The 23,019-nt window shown below is 36.8% G+C and overlaps 3 protein-coding genes across 4 annotated transcripts; 1 reads left to right on the top strand and 2 right to left on the bottom strand.

Moving 5' to 3' along the window:
* Nucleotides 1–349: 349 nt before the first annotated feature.
* Nucleotides 350–1,089, bottom strand: LOC111802597 (indole-3-acetic acid-induced protein ARG7-like). The gene has a single exon (XM_023687024.2). The coding sequence runs from the start codon at nucleotides 1,001–1,003 to the stop codon at nucleotides 542–544; it is 462 nt and encodes a 153-aa protein (XP_023542792.2). The 5' UTR covers nucleotides 1,004–1,089; the 3' UTR covers nucleotides 350–541.
* Nucleotides 1,090–7,884: 6,795 nt separating this feature from the next.
* On the top strand, nucleotides 7,885–11,283 carry LOC111802589 (protein TAPETUM DETERMINANT 1). 2 transcript variants are annotated; one of them, XM_023687013.2, is made up of 5 exons: nucleotides 7,885–8,041; nucleotides 8,138–8,217; nucleotides 8,769–9,019; nucleotides 9,283–9,384; nucleotides 10,343–11,283. In XM_023687013.2, exons 3-5 carry the CDS (start codon nucleotides 8,920–8,922, stop codon nucleotides 10,687–10,689), a joined length of 549 nt encoding a protein of 182 aa, XP_023542781.2. In that variant the 5' UTR covers nucleotides 7,885–8,041; nucleotides 8,138–8,217; nucleotides 8,769–8,919; the 3' UTR covers nucleotides 10,690–11,283. The 2 variants fall into 2 exon arrangements, with proteins under 2 accessions (XP_023542781.2, XP_023542782.2); XM_023687014.2 differs by having other exon boundaries at nucleotides 7,889–8,045.
* Nucleotides 11,284–15,219: 3,936 nt separating this feature from the next.
* Nucleotides 15,220–17,759, bottom strand: LOC111802551 (bidirectional sugar transporter SWEET12). The gene is made up of 6 exons (XM_023686959.2): nucleotides 17,624–17,759; nucleotides 17,459–17,495; nucleotides 17,150–17,360; nucleotides 16,897–17,058; nucleotides 16,695–16,814; nucleotides 15,220–15,674 (listed from the first exon to the last, which is right to left on the bottom strand). The coding sequence occupies exons 1-6, from the start codon at nucleotides 17,673–17,675 to the stop codon at nucleotides 15,372–15,374; spliced, it is 885 nt and encodes a 294-aa protein (XP_023542727.2). The 5' UTR covers nucleotides 17,676–17,759; the 3' UTR covers nucleotides 15,220–15,371.
* Nucleotides 17,760–23,019: the final 5,260 nt, after the last annotated feature.

The following is a 23,019-nucleotide window of genomic DNA, read 5'->3' as shown; positions in this document are numbered from 1 at the left end:
GCCCCGACATTCCCCTTTGACATGACCACGTTACTCATTCCTCACTTCTAACAATGAAAACTATCCCCACAGACCAACACGAGTCTTTCCAACATGCTTTGTCCTCACTCACATACATCATAGGAAAATCAAAAGATCACCCAACATAAAATTGCTAGAGTTCCTATGATTGAGCCACCGAAAAGGAACGTGCACCTTGTTGGCATATATAGTGACTTTTAATTCTTAAGTCGTTCTTAGTCATCCTATCTTCAAAACTACTCTCATTCGAATGTGGTCTAGATTCATTCATGTAACTCTCATTTACCCGAGTGTCGCAAACCATAATAACTTTCAATTTAGTGTCTAGTAAGTGAAAACTTCATACAAAATCGTTACATTTAAAAATTTAGATACCAAATAAACAAAATAGCTACGAATCGCCTAAAAAGTTTATCTTTTTGTATTATATGCCATGGAAACAAACCAATACAAACAATGGGTATCAAGAAATCAGCGGTAACTGATGAGTTTAGTATCAATCTCAAGCCTCAGCCTCCCCCTACGAACTCAGCTGCCTATACCCACTCTGTCTACTACCACACATGGTCAACCTAAGTGGGCTACAAGCAATCAAACCACCACCTTCCCCGGCCGTCCACCGGTTGCTCAGCTCATCTCCGCCGTCCATCTCCGCCAACACATCATAAAACATCCCCACCTCACAAGGAAGACAAATCGGACCTTGACTATTATACCCATATTCCATCTCAGCATCTTCAAGAAGCATCTGAAACAACGGATGGTTCGCAAATTCCGTCTTCACCACAAACCGCCGCCTCTCCGGTCCAACATACACCGAAAAGCAACCGTCCGGAGCCACGGGAGTCCTGAATTTCGAGCCACTGTTCAAAGATTTGCTCCTTCTCGTTACCTTCTCCGCCGCAACGGCGGGTTTTCCGGTCACCGATCGGCTCCGGACCAAACCCAGATACTTACTCCATTTTTTCTTCATACCCTCCATAAATGGGTTTGTTTTAGTCCGGAGGAAGAATCGAACCGAGGCTGATTTATAGGATGAAGTTTAAATTTTTAAAAGGCATCCCTTCCAGGTAGGTGCGTGATTAATGATATAAAAAGGGGGGAATTTGTCAAAGGATTATTAATAATTAGGGTTAATTAAAGGAAGGTCTTTTGTGTTGACAATGAACAAATGGAGATTAATCTTATCCCCACTTACTTTTGTCTACAAATTAGATGAACTCTTCTCTTCCTTCAACAAGTTGAGACCAGACAAAATGTAATGCAAACTAAAGTAATCAATTATAATGTTTGGATTTTGATTGGAAATGTTCTTATTTTGAATCCCAAAGAGGAAAATTTTGATTTTTACTCTCGAAAAATAGTAATTTCTATTTTTCGAGTTGGTCATCAATAGGAAGGAGGCAAGACGGTGATTGTAACAGCTCAAGCCCACCACTAATAGATATTGTCCGCTTTGGCCCGTTACGTATTGTTGTCAGTCTCATGATTTTAAAACGCGTCTACTAGGGAAAGGTTTCGATACCCTTGTAAGGATTCTTTGTTCACCTATCCAACCAATGTGAGATCTCACAATCTACCCGCTTAGATACCAGCATCCTTGCTGGCACACAGCCTAGTGTCGGGCTCTGATACGTTTTGTAATAGTCCAAGTCCACCGCTAGTAGATATTGTCCTCTTTGACCCGTTACGTATCGTTGTTAGTCTCACGATTTTAAAACGTGTCTACTATGGAGAGGTTTCCACACCCTTGTAAGGAATTCTTCGTTCTTCTCTCCAACCAATGTGAGATCTCATAATCTACCTGCTTAGGGGACAGCATCCTTGCTAGCACACCACCTAGTGTCTGACTCTGATACCTTTTGTAATACCTAAGTCCACCGCTAGTAGATATTGTCCTCTTTGACCCGTTACGTATCGTTGTTAGTCTCACTATTTTAAAACGTGTCTACTATGGAGAGGTTTCCACACCCTTGTAAGGAATTCTTCGTTCTTCTCTCCAACCAATGTGAGATCTCATAATCTACCTGCTTAGGGGACAGCATCCTTGCTAGCACACCACCTAGTGTCTGACTCTGATACCTTTTGTAATACCTAAGTCCACCGCTAGTAGATATTGTCCTCTTTGACCCGTTACGTATCGTTGTCAGTCTCACGATTTTAAAACGCGTCTACTAGGGATAGGTTTCCATACCCTTGTAAGGAATTCTTCATTCATCTCTCCAACCAATGTGAGATCTCATAATCTACCCGCTTAGGGGACAGCATCCTTGCTAACACACCGCCTAGTGTCTGACTCTAATACCTTTTGTAACACCCAAGTCCACCGCTAGTAGATATTGTCCTCTTTGACCCGTTACGTATCGTTGTCCGTCTCACGATTTTAAAACGCGTCTACTAGGGAGAGGTTTCCATACCCTTGTAAGGAATTCTTCATTCATCTCTCCAACCAATGTGAGATCTTATAATCTACCCGCTTAGGGGACAGCATCCTTGCTAGCACACCGCCTAGTGTCTGACTCTGATACCTTTTGTAACACCCAAGTCCACCGCTAGTAGATATTGTCCTCTTTGACCCGTTACGTATCGTTGTCAGTCTCACGATTTTAAAACGCGTCTACTAGGGAGAGGTTTCCACACCCTTGTAAGGAATTCCTCATTCACCTCTCCAACCAATGTGAGATCTCACAATCCACTCCCTTAGGTGCCAGTGTCCGCGCTGGCACACCACTTAGTGTCTAACTCTAATACCTTTTTGTAATAGCTCAAACCCACTACTAATAGATATTGTCCACTTTAGACCATTACGTAACGTCGTCAGCCTCACGGTTTTAAAACGTGTCTACTAGGTAGAAGTTTCCACACCCTTGTAAGAAATTCTTCGTTTACCTCTCAAACCAATATGAGATCTCATAATCTACCTCCTTAGGGGCCAACGTCCTCACTGGCATGCATCCTAGTGTCTAACTCTGATACCTTTTGTTACAGTTCAAACCCACCGTTAGTAGATATTGTCCGCTTTAGACCGTTACATAACATTATCAGTCTCACGATTTTAAAACATGTCTATTAAGAAAATATTTTCACACCCTTATAAGGAATGTTTCGTTCTCCTCTCCAACCAATGTAAGATCTCACATAATGAATTACTATTGGTCCAAACCCGAGAATGTCTATACATCCTATGGGAAAAGGAGGCGACACGTATGATCATTTCAATTTAGAATATAAAAATCATTAATTAAACAACATATAAACTAACATAGAGAAAAACAGCACGTTTTAGTTCAATAATTTTTTTTATATTATATTTAAAAATAAATAATAAAAAAAAAAAAAAGAAAGGGGATGAACATGAAGAAGGAAAATGGGTGGAAGCTAAAATAAAAAATAATTTAAGGAAAAAGTCATATTTGGCAGATTGATGACGTAATGTAGGGAGCATATTGAAATTTAGCGGTGGAATTATGTTTTAAATATTATTCTCTTTCTTTGAACTGTCTCAATAATCTTTTTTTTTTCCTTATTGAATTTATATTAAAATCTTAAATAAATAATCTATGGATGACATGCATAATTATTTTTATTATCTCTTTTATTATTATTATTTTTTATTTTTTTATTTTTTTAAATCAAGTAATGAAAGTTGTGCCAAATATGAATAAATAAATGCAAAAAAATTCAATATCCTAGACAAAATAAAATAAAATAAAGTTTTTTTTTTATTTTTTATTTTTATTTTTTATATGTTGTTAAGTAAAGGAAATGAGAAATAAAATAAAAAATACAAGAATGAAAAATAAGAAAAAGAAATGAGGATGTTATCAAATGAGCGTCATCTGTTTTGTGAGATCTTGCCTCGGTTGGAGAGGGGAACGAAACATTTCTTATAAGGGTGTGGAAACCTCACCCTAGTAGACTCGTTTTAAAATCGTAAAGCTGACGAAGATACGTATTGGCCAAAGGAATAATACCTGCTAGTGGTGGGTTTTTACTGTTACAAATGGTATCAGAGTCAAGCATCGGAGACGGTGTACCAACGAGGATGTTAGCTCCTATGGGGGTAGATTGTAAGATCTCACATTGTTTGGAGAGGTGAACGAACTATTCCTTTAAGCATGTGGAAACATCTCCTTAGTAGACACGTTTTAAAATCATGAGGCTCATGACGATACGTAACGGGACAAAGAGGACAATATCTACTGGCGGTGGGCTTGAACAGTTACAAAAGGTATCAGAGCCAGACACAAAGCAGTGTGTTACAAATAGTATCAGAGCCAAATACCGAGCGATGTGCTCTTGAGAGTGAATTGTGAGATCTCACATTGGTTGGAGAGGGAAACAAAACATTCTTTATAAGAGTGAGGCTGACAGCGATACGTAACAGGGCAAAGCGGACAATATCTACTAGCGGTGGATTTGGGTTGTTACATGTTTCCTTCATCGTCACCTCTCGTTTTTTTTTTTTTTTTAAAGAAAATGTACAAATATTTTGGTAACAATTAAAAAGAGGTAGGAAGACCGACTACAAATTGCTGGAATATGTTGACTTTCTTCGGTTTTCTTGTGGCACTGCAATTCTTCCATACTAATTAATTAGTTGTCTGTCGGTGTCATTGACATAATAACTCGTACACCATAGGTTGGTTCAACTTAGTCCTTTCGTACCCGCTTTTGGCTCATTCAAGTTCTCACATTAGGGTTTTTTTTTCTTTTTTTCTTTTTTCTTTTCATAAAAGCATTTTTAAATAGTTTTTTTATGAAGTATTTAGGAAATGTTGACGTGCATAGAGTTCACAACCAAGCTTTCTAGTTGAATTGGTTGGGTTGTCCGGATACTCTGTTTTTTCAATTTTAATAAACGTTCACAACACAGCTACAAATGTTAAATATTCTTAATCATCATAATAATCTTAAAAGCAGAGTTAAGTTACGTTGTAACCCTATTTTCGAGTCGGTTGGTCTAGTTAGAAATGTCAACCTACGAACCGATTCAAATCGAAAAAGAATCTAACCCAACCTAACTTTTACGATGTGGGTTAGGTAGGTTGGGTTAGTTAGATTCTCGAGCTATATGAACATCTCTACCCTCTACAGTTTCAAATACAAACACCGAAGACACCAGATTGACTCGACTTTTCCAAATGTTCACTATAAACCCTTCTTTTGTCAACCGTCTTCGAACGTTTTTATATATAAAAAAAGAAAATATAGTAATAATTTGAATATAATGGTTTAAGAAATAGGAAAATTGGGGGAAAATAAGCATAGGGCATGTGATAATTTGAGGAGGATGTGACGTGTCATTAATTAGCATAGTATTGGATGATAATTTGCGCAGCCCTACTCTAAGCTTACTGTAGCTCCTATATTCCAATCCTAAGTTTCTTTTTTTAAAAATAAAAAATAATCCATATTATTCTTCAAGTACAAAAAAGAAAGTGACCTCTTCATAAAATATATATATATATATATATAGAAATTAATAAAATTATATTAATTAGAAAGTATTGGATGATGAAAGTCCCACATCGGTTAATTTAGGGAATGATCATAGGTTTATAAACAAATAATACTCTCTCCATTGGCATGAGGTCTTTTGGGGAAGCCAAAGTAAACCCATGAGAGCTTATGCTCAAAATGGACAATATTATACCATTGTCAAGAGTTGTGTTCGTCTAACTGAAAGTTTTAATAATGTTTTTAAATTTTTTAAAATATTTTATAAACACTTTGCAAATAAAATATTAATGGGTATTTTTTAGTTTTTTTTTTTTATAAATAATTTTAAATTTTTAAAATGAATTTTAAAATAAATTAAAAAATATATGGATATTTTGAGGTTGTTGGACGATGGAATGCCACGTTTTATGATGTTAAAGAAATAATAAAGTGAAATAAATACTGAAAAGTATTAGTTAAATGAATGGGGCCAATTATTTGATGAACTCCTAATGACCCAATTGAGTATTGTCCTTTCAATGGCCCATTTAGCAGTAGGAGTTAAGGCTGCCGGTGATATCAGGTCCATTAAGACACAAATGCCTGTCCCTATGCATAGTATCAGCTCCATTAAGACATTAAAATGTCTTGTCCCTATGTACATTCCTTAGCCAAGACCTTGTTTATCACTAATTTTCATTCTATAATAATCATTTGTTTTCTTTAATGGAGGCGTGTTTACGAGCTAGGTTTTCATTAAAAATTGTGTATTTATTGTGTGGCTTACGTTCTCTGGCTCGTGCATTTGAATCTTTCTGATCGTCATGAGTTGGTCCCACGAAATGAATGGAAGGAAGCTGGTGGAGATAGCTCGATCAAAACATGGTTTCAGAAATATCTTAATGTTTAACTTGGAATCCGATGTGTTCACTTTCTATCACCATGAGCAACAGCTCCATGCGATCTCCTTCGATAAGTTAGACAGTTAGATATGTCTACAAGGTGAGGCAGGGATGGGGAGCTCTTCGTCATCTCCATTCCCACCACCTATTTCGCTCCTGCGAAATTTTTTTATTTATTTTTGCGAGATTGGAGTGCAGAAATTGGTAGGGATTCGCGAGGAATTTTGTTATATTGATTATTCTTTTTGAAGCGGGACAGAAATGAGACAAGTTGGGGACGTGGACGTGGAATATAATCCCTGTCCCAACCCCATCTATCTAACAGGGGGAATCTCTCCGTAGTGTCCCACATCAGTTCATTTAGGGAATGGTCATCAGTTAATCTCTCTGTTGGTATGAAGTCTTTTGGAAAACCCGAAAGCAAAGCCATGAGAGCTTATACTCAAAGTGGACAATATCACACCATTGTGGAGAGTCGTGTTCATCTAACACTCTCTGTTTAAACGGAAAATCTTTGCCCTGTTTAGGGTCTTGTGAATTAAATGGACATCTCTATTAACCATCTCGGACGACCAATTCTGACATTCACTACTGACAGATATCTTTCATCCCTTGTTTAAACGGGAAATCATTGCCCCGTTCAGGGCCTCGTGAATTAAATGGACATCTCAGAGACCAATTCTGATATTCACTACTGACAGATATCATCTCGATCCCACTACTTTCTTCGACATGGAACGTGGTTGATCATATAGTTTTAAATACAAATTTAAAACAAATAAAATAAACTAAATATTAAATAGGAAGAAAAAACAATTAAAAAATGAACTTTTTGGTCGGACAACACTTTTTTTCCCGAAAAAATGGGCATCTAATTCAATGTATGATCACATTTGTAGGGCTAAATTACCTAAATAAATAAATAAATAAATAAATAAATAAATAATCACAATAAAATCCTTTGAATATTTGTGAATATATTATTTATTTTATTTAATAAACAGTCAGCTGCCACTCTTTTTTTCCTAATAAATAAATAAAAAAAATTCTACCACTCCTCATCTAATGCCACCTTGTAGATGAAACAAAAAGAAGTAGCAACTAGGAAAGCAACAGCTAGATAAAAAATAAATTAAATAATTAAAAATATATTACACGTGGCAATGACTAAACAATAGTAAATATATTTTATACCTTTATTTTTTTTAAATAATTTATGGCAACGTCTAAAAGATAAAAAAATAAAAATTTTAAATTAACGTTTTAAAATTCAAAACCTATTAAATTATTTTAAATTTTAAATAATTATTATTTTTAAATTTTTAAATGGAGGTTTTGTTTTGTAATCTTAAAATTAAATTTAAGGAAAAAAAAAAAAGAATTACATCCAAGGAGGCGTTGCCACGTGGACAAATATTGCACACGTGACGGTTACCTTCCCCCACCACAACGCTACTCTATACAGGTGCCTGTCTGTCACATCTTTAATTCCATTCATTTTCATTTTTGTCCTTTTTTTTTTTTTTTTTTTTTTTCTTTTTAGTTTCTGAACCGCTCAACTCCTTCCCTCCCAGTTCCCTCCTCCGACAACTGCTCCGTCGCCGCCCATCGCTGCCGCGTTCCAGTGTTTCACTTTTCTCCTTTCGTATCGTCTCCGTCTTCATCTGCAGCATTGTGTAAGTGCGTATGTCTTTTTGTTAAATCAATGCGTTGAAATGGAACGAAACGATGATATTCAGTTTTTGAGGATCATGCTGTTTTGTTGTTTGCAGGTATCTACGATTTTCGTCTGTGATTTTTGTCTCTCCTAGACGGCTACTGGACTGAACTTTCTCTGCGCCATTTTGCTTTTGTACGTATCGCTCTTCCTCTTCTTCCTTGAACTTTTTTCTGTTTCACTTTTTCTCTCGCGCATGGTGTTCTTAATTGTATCCGTATTCATCCTTTTCTGGCTCTCGATTTTGTCCTTCTACTTCCTCCATGACTGCCACTTCCCTTGCACCATAACACGCCTCGTTTTTGTTCCATTTCTCTGGATCACTGCTTTGGTTTTTTGCCTGTTTTGAATTTCCTTGAGAATTGTACCTTGACGCGTTCTTCCATTTATATTCATTCGTATTTTTGGCCTATTCCTCTTTTTCATCCAACGATCTGGATTCCACCTTCTGCCTGTCGTTTCCTTAATTTTGCCTATGCTACGCCTAGCAGTGGCGTAACTGGTAAGTATAGTCTGAGACTGAGACTCTGACCGCTGCTCAGGCAATAGTTCTTTAAAGTCAATCAAGTTCTCAGGATATCTTCGTTTCGACGGCTCTTTTTTTTTTTTTTTTTTTTTTGACTGATTATATTTTAAATGCTATTTTCCTCTCATGATGCGATGTTTTCATTCTTTTTCCAACGCAGGATTTTTAGTTTTCTCCATCTGAACTGCTCTGTTATCAAGGATCGGACTTAACTTTCCGACTCCGAGTTCCATTCCTTCGATTTCTTTCTTTCACTGTTTCTGAAGAACAGTCCATACTCCATTACGAATTCTACAGGATTCCTGTTATAAATGATGAAAGGTCTATCTACTAGTACTACTACCCGGCGAGTTTTGGTGATTTTCGCTTCGGTTTTGTTCATCTTCTTGTCCGTATCCGCCTTTCTTACAGGTCTGTATCATCTCTTTCACATTATTCTCTGTCCTCCGCTCATTGTTTTGAATTTGTTTTTGCTGTGGTTGAGTTGTTACACTTATCCATTGCCTCTCTTTGTGTACCTTTCGTTTGTCTTCTTCTATTATTTTATTTGTTTTTCTATCATTGTGCTCCTTGTCCTGTATCTCCTTTGTCCCTTTTGTGCTGCCTATAGAAACAAAGATGTTATTCTTATTCTAGTACTTTTTTACATAATTCCCTGCCTTGCATGATTGCAGATCTGAATATTATTGGTTCCTTTATGGACTCGAGTCCACCGAGTTTTGTTCGATCGGGTTTAAGGAGCACAAGAGTTACCCCTCGTCGCAAACTTCTTACTAGTAAGTTCTTGAAATCTGATCTAATCGTGTTTCGTAAACGTCGGTACAAAATCGTTCACGGAGGACTCGAATTCTGAGTTTGTTGCGCTGTTCTTTGACTTCTCTCTTATTGTTTTCACTATTCGTTTGATTTTTGTTTGATTTTGAAATAATGATCTCGGGGTTGGGGGTAGGGAGAGATTGGCTACTCAATTTGCATAAATGGTTGATTTGGTGTCAGAATTACACGCCCGTCCATTCTTAGTAATGAAGCTAAGGCGCACCTTTTGCTAGGTAGCTTTCCAGCCCTTCGGCTCTTTAACCCATATGGCCTTTCTGTATCTGTTTTTGGGGAAATCTTCTTTCATAGATCCCTGATACCCATCAGGCTTTCTTCCTGTTCTGTCCACGATTCATTGATTACACAAAAGAAACCTTTGGATCAAAAGCGCGGAGCATTATAATGCCTTTCTGAGTTCTACCTTTGTGGCTTCTAATTGATTCATTCCTTTAAGCCAAAAGCTTTACCGTTTAGTGTGTATGTAGAATTATATAATACGATTAGCTGATGCTATATTCTCATTAGTGGGATGGGTGGCGGTAGGACAGTTTTATTAGCTTTTAAATTTATCATGTATGTAATGGACGTAATTTTAAATTTTCGTTCGTGCTAACAAATTGATTGTGATAAGGAAGTGCTCCCGCGGATTTTTCTTTTTCAGGCTCTCTTTTAGTCTTTACCTCTCCTCTATTGCCATTGAATTTGCTTTATCTTTTTTAATTGCTTATTTATGCTTTCTCAACACATCTTTATGACCTCCAGAAAGTGTATTTTGTGTGTCTGGAGACTTTTGGCCCATTGGTGGGTCGATATTTATTTATAAGAGTAATGTTTGCACGTGGTTGGTGCCTGAGCAATGCCCATTATCCGATGCTAACAAATGACGTCGACCCATTTCTTTATTTGAATGTGCTTTAGGAGAAGCAGCATTTGAGGAACCAACCAGAATTTGGGGAGAAAAGTGTACAAAATCAGACATTGTGATTAACCAAGGCCCCACAGCTCCACTTCCAACTGGTATTCCCACCTACACTGTGGAAGTGGTGAATGCTTGTGCTACAGGCTGTGACATCCATGGCATTCATTTCAAATGTGGCTGGTTCAGCTCGGCCCACCTCATCAATCCCAGAATCTTCAAGCGCCTTCGCTACGATGACTGCCTCGTGAACGACGGCAAGCCTCTGGTCTACGGCGGAACTCTCTCCTTCCAGTATGCTAACACTTTTCCCTATCCGCTATCAGTCTCCTCAGTTGTCTGCAACTGAAATGACACGCTCCAAACCAACTAGGAGTCGCTCATATGATGCACCACTAGAACCAGCAGGTACTTTAGTCGATTACTGATTGACAGTGGCCCCCACCTGCCTTTTCTTTTCCTTTCTTTTCAATTTTTGGGTTCTGCTTTTGCTTTACATGTGCGTGGCCTTGTGTTTCTGTTCCTGCTCCTACGAAGTTTTTCTTTTAGAGAGGTCTGATTTTTACAGTCATCTTGAGGTTTAAGGGAGAAGGTTTGTGGTCTAATAATGGCCATGGCACCAACTTTTCGTATACATAGATGGTGAGATAGGGAAGAAATGCTAGAAACCTAGTTCATTTCAATATTTTTTTTGGGTGTGTGATGAGATAGGCGATCGAGGTGTAGGTAAGGCCAAAGTGTATATATATAGTTATATACAATCTGATAGCATGATGTTAGTGTCACAAATTCAGGAGATTCAAAGCCCCATTATATGCAAGAATATTTCTCTGTTTGTTTGGTTGCCTATAAATTATCTATTAATTTGTCACATCCTCTCTCACGCGGAACACATTTGTAGGCCATGATTCATCAATATAGAAAGAAAGCTGGTTTTCCTTTTTGTTGGTTTCGCCTTTTCTAACTTGGTAAATTCTTCCCTTGAGCCTTTTTTGGTATGCCTTTGTCCGTGTGTTTTTCGGCTCTAGACAATAATACGCGTCAATCGTGTTGAATGGACATAGACTTTTCGAGTACTTTGAAGGAATAAAATAGATATTGTCCTCTTTGGGCTTTCCATTCCGGGCTTTCTCTCAAGGTTTTTAAAACGTGTTTACTAGAGAAAAGCTTACATACCCTTATAAAGAAGGTTCGTTTTTCTCTTCAATTGGTGTGAGATCTCACACCAAGAATGCCTAATGGTTTAGGTGTCTTCCAAGTCTACATGATTGGACAATGATATATTTAGAAAAATGTGTATATTTGTTGGGAGGGATTGGTTTCACAAGTGAAAAACGTGGTGTATGCCCAATTTTCTTTTTTCCTTCAATTATTTTGTCATTTTATGGATGTGGGCCGTCTGGGTCGTAGTATCTAGAAGGCCCAATAGGCCCACATCCATGGCATTTTCTTCTCTTCTTTGTTGGCTTATTTTGTCAACTCAGTCCCCAGTGGTTATTATTCTACATCTGTACTATAATTTCCAAATATACCCTTGAACTTGTGGAATTTAGGTACCCATCTAGTAATTTGGCCAAATTCATTGGGTGGCCATGTTGATATAATTATGGACCATATCTTCTTAATTCCACATGGAGGGAATTGGGCTGAAGAACAAATTCTTTTTATTTTATTATATAAATCTCAAGAAATTCCCGTCTCAATAGGGGTTTTGAAAACAAGTTCTTAAAGTGAAACATATAATTTGAAAGTTCATTCATGTGATTTTCATTCTATAAGAAAGTTTCAAAGATTTGACGGTCAACGGTCAAAGATTTGCGTTACTCAAGTCGATATTCTTGCTTTCACGTCGTCTACCACTGCTCGTGCGAGTGCTTTCTTCTAAGGCAGAACGCTCCTCTACCGATGCATTTTTACATCCCATAGCTTTGTTAAATCGCTTAGCCCCGTTCATCTTCGGCACAAGAGCGCTCGATTAGTGAGCTATTACACACTCTTTTAAGGGTGGCTGCTTCTAGGCAAACCTCTTGGGTGTCTTTACACCCTTAACTCCTTTATCATTGAGCGGTCATTTAGGAGCCTTAGCTGGTGATCCAACTGTTCCTCTCTCGACGATGAAGCTTATCCCCCATCGTCTCATTGGCCGACCTTGACCCCTGTTATTTTGAGAGACTCTTTAGATATTCAACTAAACCATAAGGGTTCGATTGTGTAAGAACTTTTGTAGTTAGATCAACCCGACCAACATTAAAATAAGGTTCACAACCTAACTCTAAAATTGGTATAGAAATTAATAATATTTGACGTTTGTAATAGAAGGTAATAATAGATTATGACTATATCAGGACCCTTTCGACGTTGCACAAAAGCCATTACTTTACGTTCAGCTAGCACTAAAAAGGCTACTCCAGTAGAAGTGGTAGAATTATTCCAAGTATTTCAGCTGGAACTGCTATGTACGTTTTCGATTTTCTATTCACTGACGATCTGCCTGGTCGACCCGATCATGATATTTCACTGACGATCTGGCCTGGGCGACCCAATCATGATATTAATGGATCGGACCTTTTCTTTTGTATTGTTTATTGCGAATAAGTATGAACAATTTGGTGACCCAACCCAACCTAATCTTATTTGAGTTAGATTGTGAACTCTATTTAAGTCATCAACCCAATTAGTTTGAAATTTTGGGTTGATCTAAAAAAAACTTTCTAACTCAACCTAACTCAGCTCACGTATGGCTCGAGTTCAATAGAAGCGTTGGTGGTAGGGATGGGATTAGGAAATAAACCAATCTTTCTCTCTCTTAATTAGTGGTTTATTGTACGAATTAGAAGTAATTAAACTCCTCTTTGCTACGCATTATTTATGAGCTGATTTACTTTGCTTTTTTTGGATTTTATATTAATGAACATATTAATTTATCTTATTATATATATATATTTTTTTTTGTTCTTTTTTTTTGCTAAACTTTATGAATTAATAATTATAATTATTATTTTTGTTTCTCTTCGTCTTATTTAATGGATTGAATCAACTTAAATCCACTTTTAATAATGTTTAATAGAAGGATTATCCAAAATTAATTTTTTTTATTGAAAATAATTTTGAAAATTGTAAAATATATTTACATTTTTATTAAAAATATTCAAGTTAAAAAGTAATCCAAACGAGCCTTAACCAAGGAACCTTTTATTTTTATTTTTTTATTTTAATAAAAATTGGTCAAAAGTTTATGTTTAACTTTTGTTTTTGTCTCTATAACATAACTTTTCTCTTTATAACATTGGTTTTCGGGTTTTCTCTCAATGTTTTAAAATGCATGTATTGGAGAGAGATTTTCACACCCTTATAAACAGTGTTTTGTTTCCCTCTTCAATCAACGTGTGATCTCACAATCCACCCCCTTCGGGGCCCAATGTCCTCACTAACACTCGTTCTTCTCTCCCATCGACGTGAGATTTCACAATCCACGCCCATCATTCTCGCTGGCACATCGCGCAATATCCACCCTCTTCGAGGTTCCGTGTCCTCGCTGACACATTGCTCGGTGTCCACCTTTTTCAGGACTCAGTGTCCTCGCTAGCACACTGCCTGATGTCCACCCCCCTTCGGGGCTCAGTGTCCTTGTCGGCACATTGCTCGATGTCTGGCTCTAATATCATTTGTAACAGCCTAAGCTCACTGCTAGCAGATATTGTCCTCTTTAGGTTTTTCCTTTCGGACTTCCCCTCAATGGTTTAAAATGCACCTGCTGAGGAGGCTTCCACACCCTATAAAGAATATTTTGCTCTCCTCTCTGGTCGATGTGGGATCTCACACCTTACAAGACCCATCTCGATAGAAAAAGAATGAACATCTCTAACTACTACTATATGTGCAACGTGCAACTCAGTAGTCCCACATTAGTTTTTGTTACTCATTGTAACGATCCAAGAAGAATGAAAGTTCTTAAACAACGAAGAACACCCGTTGTTGCAACTTTTCAAACAGTTTAACGTGAAATAAACGTGAAATAAACGTGTTACATAAGTTACACAAGTTGTTGCAACTTTTTCTCATTATCTTCAACTTTAATACCCACTTCACAAAGGTGTAAACTTTATATATATATGGTTACCTAAATTTTAGGCAGCTTAAATTTTGTTCTATCACTCAACTTTTTCATACAAAAAGCAATAGAAATAGTCGAGGGTTAGGCACATAATCTTGAATTATTCTGACGGCGGCTTCAAATGGGTAATCATGGAGTGTATTGATTATTTTATGTGTTCAAAAGCCACATAAACAGCCAAAGTTTAAGACATTCAAAAGCTTCTCATACCCACTTTTTCTCATCTTTAATATAATCAAACCACACAATCCATCCATAAGATCATAAAGCTACCCGACCCACCTTTTGAAATGGTAGGCATAGCTAAATTAATCGAGAAAAGGCTACAACTGTTGAGAATTGTTAGGAGGGAGTCCCACATTGGCTAATTAAGGGGACGAGGGTTTATAGGTAAGGGATACATCTCCATTGGTACGAGGCCTTTTGAGAAAGCCCAAAGCATACCCACGAGAGCTTATGCTCAAAATAGGTCGTGATTCCTGACATGGTATTAGAGTCATGTACTTAACTTAGCTATGTCAATAGAATCCTCAAATGTCGAACAAATAAGTTGTGAGTCTCGAAGGTGTAGTCAATAAGTGACTCAAGTGTCGAACAAATGGTGTACTTTGTTCGAGGACTCCAGAGAAGGAGTCGAGACTCGGTTAAGTGGAGGCTGTTCGAGGGGAGGATTATTGTGGAAGCCCAAAACAAAGCTACGAGACTTTATGCTCAAAGTGAACAATATCGTACTATTGTGGAGAGTCGTGATTCCTAACAACAACATACAACCAAAGCTCTTGTACTTTTTTTTTTCATGAAAATGAAGAACTTTACATGATAGCAAGAACATTCAAAGAAGAACAAAGTTCAAGCATTGCAAAGAAACTCAAGCAACAAAGGAAGAACACGAGGAAATTGAAAAACATTTCGAATAATTAAGCATTTGGGTTTGTAGTTTTGTCGTTGTCTTTATGGTTTAGATCCAATTTGCTGTCGAGTTTGGCTTCGTTGGTTGTTATTACCTCAATCTCTATGGCGGCGGCAGAAGGTGGCGGCGGCGAAGAATCTTTGTCTTTGTCGGAGTTGGTGGTCGGAGGAATGGCGGCGGCAGTCATTACAATATCTATTGTGTGTTCTGGTAGCTTCATTTCCTTTGCTTTGGCTGTTTCATGCTTCTTGTAGATTAAATATAGTATCATTTGAGCTACTCCAAATATGAATCCAAGGACATTTGGAAGCTGGTGATGATCAAAACATGGAGTTCAATCATTAAAAATTGTTAATAGAAAGAATAGAAATTTAGAGAATTTTGTGTCTATAATGGATTTTAAATCTTTTTAAAACATGTTATAGGTTAAAACGATCGTTTTTTATGTCATTCGGGTCTTTCTACGTCATTTTTTTTTTAAAAAAAGTGTTAAAGGTTTGATCGTGTAGATTCTGACCCATTTTTTTAATGAGTAAAAGTACGAAATAAATCGGATTTATTGTTCGATCGAAAATATGGGTTCCCTCATCTATGATCCTTAAGGAAGAGGATCAAGTTCTGTAACAGCTCAAACCCACCACTAGTAGATATTGTCCGCTTTGACCTATTACGTATCACCGTTAGTCTCACGATTTTAAGATGGGTTTGCTAGGAAGAGGTTTTCACACCCGTATAAAGAGTGTTTCGTTCCCCTCTCCAACTGATGTGTGATATCACAATCCACCCCCTTGGAGGCCAGCATCCTTGCTGGCACACCGCTCGGTGACCAGCACTAATACGATTCGTAACAACCCAAGCCCACCGCTAGTAGATATTGTCCGCTCTGGTCTATTACGTATTACCGTCAGCCTCACGGTTTTAAAACGCGTATGCTAGAGAGAGGTTTCCACACCCTTATAAAGAATGTTTTGTTCTCCTCTCCAACTAATGTGCTATATCACACCCCCACCCCCTTGGAGGACAGCGTCCTTACTCGGCTCTCTAATACGATTTGTAACGACTTAAGCCCACCACTAGTAGATATTGTCCACTTTCCTTCATTGCGTACCGCCGTCAACCTCACAGTTCTAAAACGCATCTACTAGAGAGAGGTTTCCTACACTCCTATAAGAAATGTTTCGTTCCCCTCTCCAACCGACGTGGGATCTCACCATTGGCTATTCCGAACAACTTGATACACGAGATCGCTCCGACCCTTTGAGCAAAATGCAACAAAAAGTGGTAAACTAATAATTAAGAGAGAGAGAGAGAGAGAGAATTGAAGCATTACCGCAACATAGATATCCTTGAGAAAAACACCATAAAGAAGCCATGCAATAGCACTAAGTGTGAGGAAAAACGACAAATAAAACGGCATGAACTCCACGCTCTTGGTACGAACAACCAATCTCTACAACAAACCAAAACCCCAAAAACATCATTAAAAACCAAACAACACAAAATTGTTCTTAGCAGAATTTAATGATACTCACCATGATACTTAATGGAGCTGCAAACACACTGACACTAAAAGCCACACAAATCCATCCAACAACCTTAACTCTGTTAGAGCCTTGCACTAACAAGTGAGTTACAAGTAGAATTAAGCAAAACCCACCAAAATTCAACAGAAGAATCAATCTCAAAGTGGAAACCTGTGAATTCATCGTAAAAAAGTTAGCTTTTTTCAACGTTTTTCGAATCGAAAATCGTAAAAACAACCCTTTAAAGTTCATATTAGATTACCCGAATCCGCTTCGGAGCAAAGCAAATGAAGATCGCAATGTAAATTGTCTCGATGACACACCCAACCGAGTTGATAGTAATAAGAAGAGCTTCATCAGGCTTGAACGAAGCATAATATAACCACAACATTGCACTAAAAAGTGCCACCACATATGGAATTGATTGAAACCCTTCCGTTGATTTCTTCTTACAAATCCTCATAAACGTTGGCCTAACCCCAAAAAAAACAATACCCATTTCAACATAAAGATTATACTTCAAGATCCAATATGAATAAAAAACAAACATTTGTAATGAAGTTAAGCTTACACGGGAGCCAAGAACACGATGAACGAGATAATGTTACCTAAAAAAACCAACCCACGTAACAAGAATCAAGTAAGTACGTATCGTCGAGCTCATAATACAAAAAAACAAAGTGATTTTAAGGATTTGAAAGTTCGTTTTTGACAAATACGGAAAAATAACACGTACCCAGAAGACCGAACGCGAAAACGCCAAGGTGGTGGGTATCGAACAAAGCCATCGCTATCGGTTCGTGAGATTATATGATTGGAATGAAAGAAAAAAAGGGTTTTTTTTTTTGGAGAGGGGACCCTAAGGATCTTTCTTCTTCTTATTGTAATTACAAATGTGAGAAGCTCCCATTTATATAGGGAATGATTGAACCTTCAAGTGTGTGAATTATTTTTGTCTTAATAACATATAAAATTGATATTTTTCTTTTTTATAATTATAAAAATTAAGAATTAAATTAATTATTCAATCATCTTCTTTTATAATAAACCTTCCCCAACTCTAAACACTAATTTGATTAACATTCTAATAGAAAGTTAGAATCCTTAATAATTACATCCTTCTCAAATTAACCAAATATGTAAACTTTATATTATTATAAATAATAATTTGATATTTAACGCTCGCCATGATTATATAAATCGCAAAGCACGTACGTGTACGTACGGTAAAGCTAATTCAATGAATTACGAAGTTAAAATTCCTAACCCGAGATCGCTCCAATTCTCCATCTACCCAAAATTCTCGGTTCAATATTAGTTATTAATTCTTAGATTTTTTTATTAAAAAATTAGTATAAGGTCAGGATAGAAAAAGAAAAAGGTAGTCGTACTCTTACCTTTTCCGTCGGATGATAGGAAAGTTTGAGTTGAAAGATTGAATCACATCGGGTAAGAAAGGCGGGTTAGCAGGATTCTCCGAACGTATAAACAAAAAGAGGAAGCAACCGGTCCTGAAGAGAATACCGATACTCATACACTCTCGCATGGAAGAACCTAGCTGAACCGGATCAAGGGTCCTAACCGAGTCCGACTGACCTTCTTTGGCTGGTCCCCACCCCATGTAACGAGGTCGAAAGTATCGAAGAAATCACCATTTAAACGGAGATTTTGCTAAATTTTTTTTTTTTAAAAATTTATAATAACCTAGGATTTTTTTTTTTATATTAATTAAGATTAATATTTTAAGGTGAAGCACTAATAATTTGAAAATTAATTTAATTTTTGTTTCTTTATGATTTAAATTTTGTTATTGCGTTCTATCCAGCCTAGCTTTTGACCTTCCATCCGTGGAGGACAGCACCCAATACCCTGCCTCCACGTGGCAATTAGTCCAAAAACAGATGCAAAAGAAATATATAAATTAAATTAAAGTTTTTATAATACTTAATTATATATATATATATATATTTATTTATTTATTTATTTATGAAAAATATACAAATATCTCTTTAAAATTTTTTTTTTTAAAAAAAAAACCTCCCAGCACCATATAATGGAAATAATAATAATAATAATAATAATAATAATAATAATAATAATAATAATAATAATAATAATGATAATAATAATGCAAAAAGTGACAAAAAAGAAGTGGGATATTTGGTGGGGTTTTGGATTTGAGGATATGGTGAGGTGGGAAATAAATTATTAAATTATTAAATTATTAAATTATTAAATTTTTATAGAAACCCAAAGGATAAGATTTGTGTAAGTAATAGTTTTTTCTTTTTTGGTGAATGATAAGATTAGTTTGATATATATATATGGCATAATCATGATTAGTGGAATAATTAATTAATTTAATTAATTTCTCGGCTTAATTTGAAAAAAAAATCCCGAGTTTAGATGTGTTTTTAGGTCCTTACACTTCTAATTCTGAATTATGGTTTAGAAATGCAAACACATACAACATGACTACGACTATCAAGAATGATAGGACCTAAAACCTAATACATAAACATGATTATGATTATAAGGACGGGAAATATGTGTTAGGGGTTGGATATGTATTGCTTTCGTATTAATTGTTTGTGTACATGAACCCGGACCCATTAGGTAAGCATTACTCTCGTGCTCCCTAAGCCTAAAAATGTGGAAGGTAGATGATAATTGTACGCATATAGATAAATTGTGACTCGAGAAGAGTTTTTGATAGGGTGTCACGTAGAATAATTTTGTACGTACCAATATTTGTAACTTGCATGGCTTGCAACCGTATAAATTCATCACATAATTATACGTGAATAATTGTCTCAATCTTAGTAACTTAGGTTCAACCCTTATAGTGACACGTGTTAATCACGCAATTTATCCAATGAAACTAAGACGTTCTAACAGTAAGTTCACTTAGTGAAGTTGTCAATGAGACGTGAAAGAAAGGAGTTGACGATGTTGGTAACATTGTCCGTGGCGGAAGGAGAACGACCCATTCAACAAAAACTCACTAGGAGTGAGAAATCGATCAAATTATGGGAGGAAATCGAATCCTTACACGATCTTCACAAGAACGACAGAGTTATCATTCAACTCGTGCACCAGTGCACGAGTTGAATTGCTTGATTTCTCACCTTTAGTTGAAGATAACATGGATTTCCACCTGCAAATTGTAGAACGAGACAAATACGACTCGATAACTGTAACAGCCCAAATACACTCCTAGAATATATTGTCCGATTTGACCCGTTACGTATCGTCGTCAGCCTCACTGTTTTAAAACACATCTTTTAGGGAGAGATTTCCACACCCTTATGAGGAATTACAAAGAATGCTTCATTTCCCTCTCCAACTGATGCGAGATCTCACCGTAACGACCAAACCCAACTCTTTGACATTTTTTTATTCTATCGTTACAATCCATCTTTTAAAACTAAGAGACCCATCAAACACAAATGTTAAAAGTTCGAGAACTAAACTTGTAACTTAACTTATTCTTAAACACAAAATTATCGAACTTTTGATCAAACTAAACTTATAGTTTAACCTAATAACAGTACCAACCGAGATGAAGATATTTTACGTTGAATCGAGCGTATGAGTTTGGTAGGCAATAAAAACAATGAAGTAAAGAGATGGAAATGTTGGGCACAAAGAGAAGGAGATGGAAAGAATGCAATTATTGAGGAATGAATTGGTGAGTTTCCATGATAGACACGAATACCCTATTTGCTTTGATTTGCTTTGCTTTGCTTTGCTTTTCAAAGTTGTTATCTTCTTCACTTTGTTTATGAGCTCATTAAAGTTGCCATTTTGCTAATTATGAACACCTTTCAAAGATATGAAGAATTACCTCTAACTTAATAAACAATTCCCTTTTGACTTCCCATCAACTTTTTCCCCAAAAGCTCCCACCTTTCAATATTAAATTTAACCCTACATTCTTATGCTTCTCGGGTTTCGTTTTTATGTAATAATTTGTTTCAAATGATTGTGAGAATCCCGCGTTGGTTGGGGAAGAGAACGAAATACCCTTTATAAGGGTGTGGATAGCTTTCCCTAACAAACGCGTTTTAAAATCTTAAGGGGAAGCTTGAAAAGAAAAGCCCAGAGAGGACAATATCTGCCCGCGGTGGGCTTGGGCCGTTACAAATGGTATTAGAGCCAGACATCGAATTATGTGCTAGCGAGGAGGTTGTTCCTCGAAGGAGGTTAGACATGAGGTGGTGTGCCAGTAAGGATGCTGGCCCTGAAGGGGGGTGGATTTGGTGGGGGTCCTACATTGATTGGAGAAAGGAACGAGTGTAGCGAGAACGCTGGGCCCCGAAGAATGGTAGATTGTGAGAATCCCAAGTTGGTTGGGGAGGAGAACGAAACACTCTTTATAAGCGTGGAGGGGAAGTACGAAAGGGAAAACCCAAAGAGGACAATATCTACTAGTAGTGGGCTTGGACTATTACAATCGTCATTCTTGTTTGTTTTCTATATCGACCTTGTCCATTATTCACAATACGAGAAATACGAGAAAAGGGTTTGCAAAATCTCTACGAAATAACATACATTTCAACGTCGTTTTCATACGTCTTCAAAAGAAGTTTCTTGGAATTGAACATGAACCAATCGTTAAAGAAAAAGTATTAAACCTTGTGTCATAGTGTTATCGTAAGCCCACAATTCTGTCCTGTTGTTCGAGATATGGTTGTTTAAGATGGAATTTCATCTGTAACAAAAGCGAAAAAGAGGACGAGCTTTTCACTGTTGAAGCACTCATATGTTTCGATTTCGATACGCAATTCGATTCATCCGAGACCACACGCTCCACCTTTCTCCACTTGTAGTAACAGAAGAGGTGATCTCGATTGGTTTCTACTTTTTTAGGCAATTCAAAACACTTGCAATCACATTTTATTTTATCTCGGAAAAAGTTACTTTTCGATGAAGGTCAGCAACTTTTTAATATTACAAATTATCCAATAATATTAAATATGGAAGAATTAGTGGATGATTTTTGAATTTATGAAACTTTTGGGCAATGATTGAAATGGTGTATGCATGAAATATAATGAATGGCTTAGCATTCCCCATCTTCTCATCAAAGTGGCCACCATTTTGATACCCCACCATTTAAAATATCTTGCTCATATGTTGGAATGTTTTTTCAATTTTTTTTAAAAAAAAATTGAATCTTTATAATGATTCATGCTTACGATTCGGAATTCAGATTTGACACCTGATGACTTTGATTGTAACAGCTCAAGCTCACCGCTAGCAAATATTGTCCTTTTTGAACTTCCCCTCAAGAATTTTAAAACGTGTCTGTTACGAAGAGGTTTTAACGCCTTTACAAAGAATGTTTTGTTCCCATCTCCAATCAACGTGGGATCTCGCACTGATATTCTCCTACATCTCTAACGACACAAACAAACAGCTCAAGCCCACTGCTAGCAAATATTTGTCATTTTTGAACTTTCCCTTTTGGACTTCCCCTCAAGGATTTTAAAACGTGTCTGTTACGGAGAGGTTTTAACGCCCTTATAAAGAATGTTTTGTTCCCATCTCCAACCAACGTGGGATCTCGCACCGATATTCTCCTGCATCTCCAACGACACAAACAAAGAGTTCCTCTAGCATGCTTTGTTCTTACTCACATGCATAAGAGGAAAGTTTGGACTTTCCTTTTCGAGCTTCCCCTCAAGGTTTTTAAAACGTATCTGTTAGGGAGAGATTTTTACACCTTATAAAGAATGTTTCGTTTACATCTCCAACCGATGTGGGATCTTTTCTAACATGATTTGTTCTTACTCACATGCATAAGAGGAAAGTTTGGACTTTCCCTCTCGAGCTTCCCCTCAAAGTTTTTAAAACGTGTCTGCTAAGGAGAGGTTTTCACACCCTTTATAAAGAATGTTCATTTCCATCTCCAACCGATGTGGAATCTCACACCGATATTCTCATGCATCCCTAACGACACAAACAAACACGACTTCTTCTAGTATGCTTTGTTCTTACTTACATGCATAAGAGAAAAGTTTCTTAGAGGTCACCCAACATAGAGTTGTTCTAAATAAAACATGTTTAACTATAAAGTTTCTATAATTGAGCCACTGAACTTTAAGGACCGTTCATTCATGAGTTCCT

This window comes from Cucurbita pepo, chromosome 9, assembly GCF_057944985.1.
Source record: "Cucurbita pepo subsp. pepo isolate OVF chromosome 9, ASM5794498v1, whole genome shotgun sequence".
NCBI classification, from domain to species: domain Eukaryota; kingdom Viridiplantae; phylum Streptophyta; class Magnoliopsida; order Cucurbitales; family Cucurbitaceae; genus Cucurbita; species Cucurbita pepo.
This window is presented reverse-complemented; position numbering and strand designations above follow the sequence as displayed.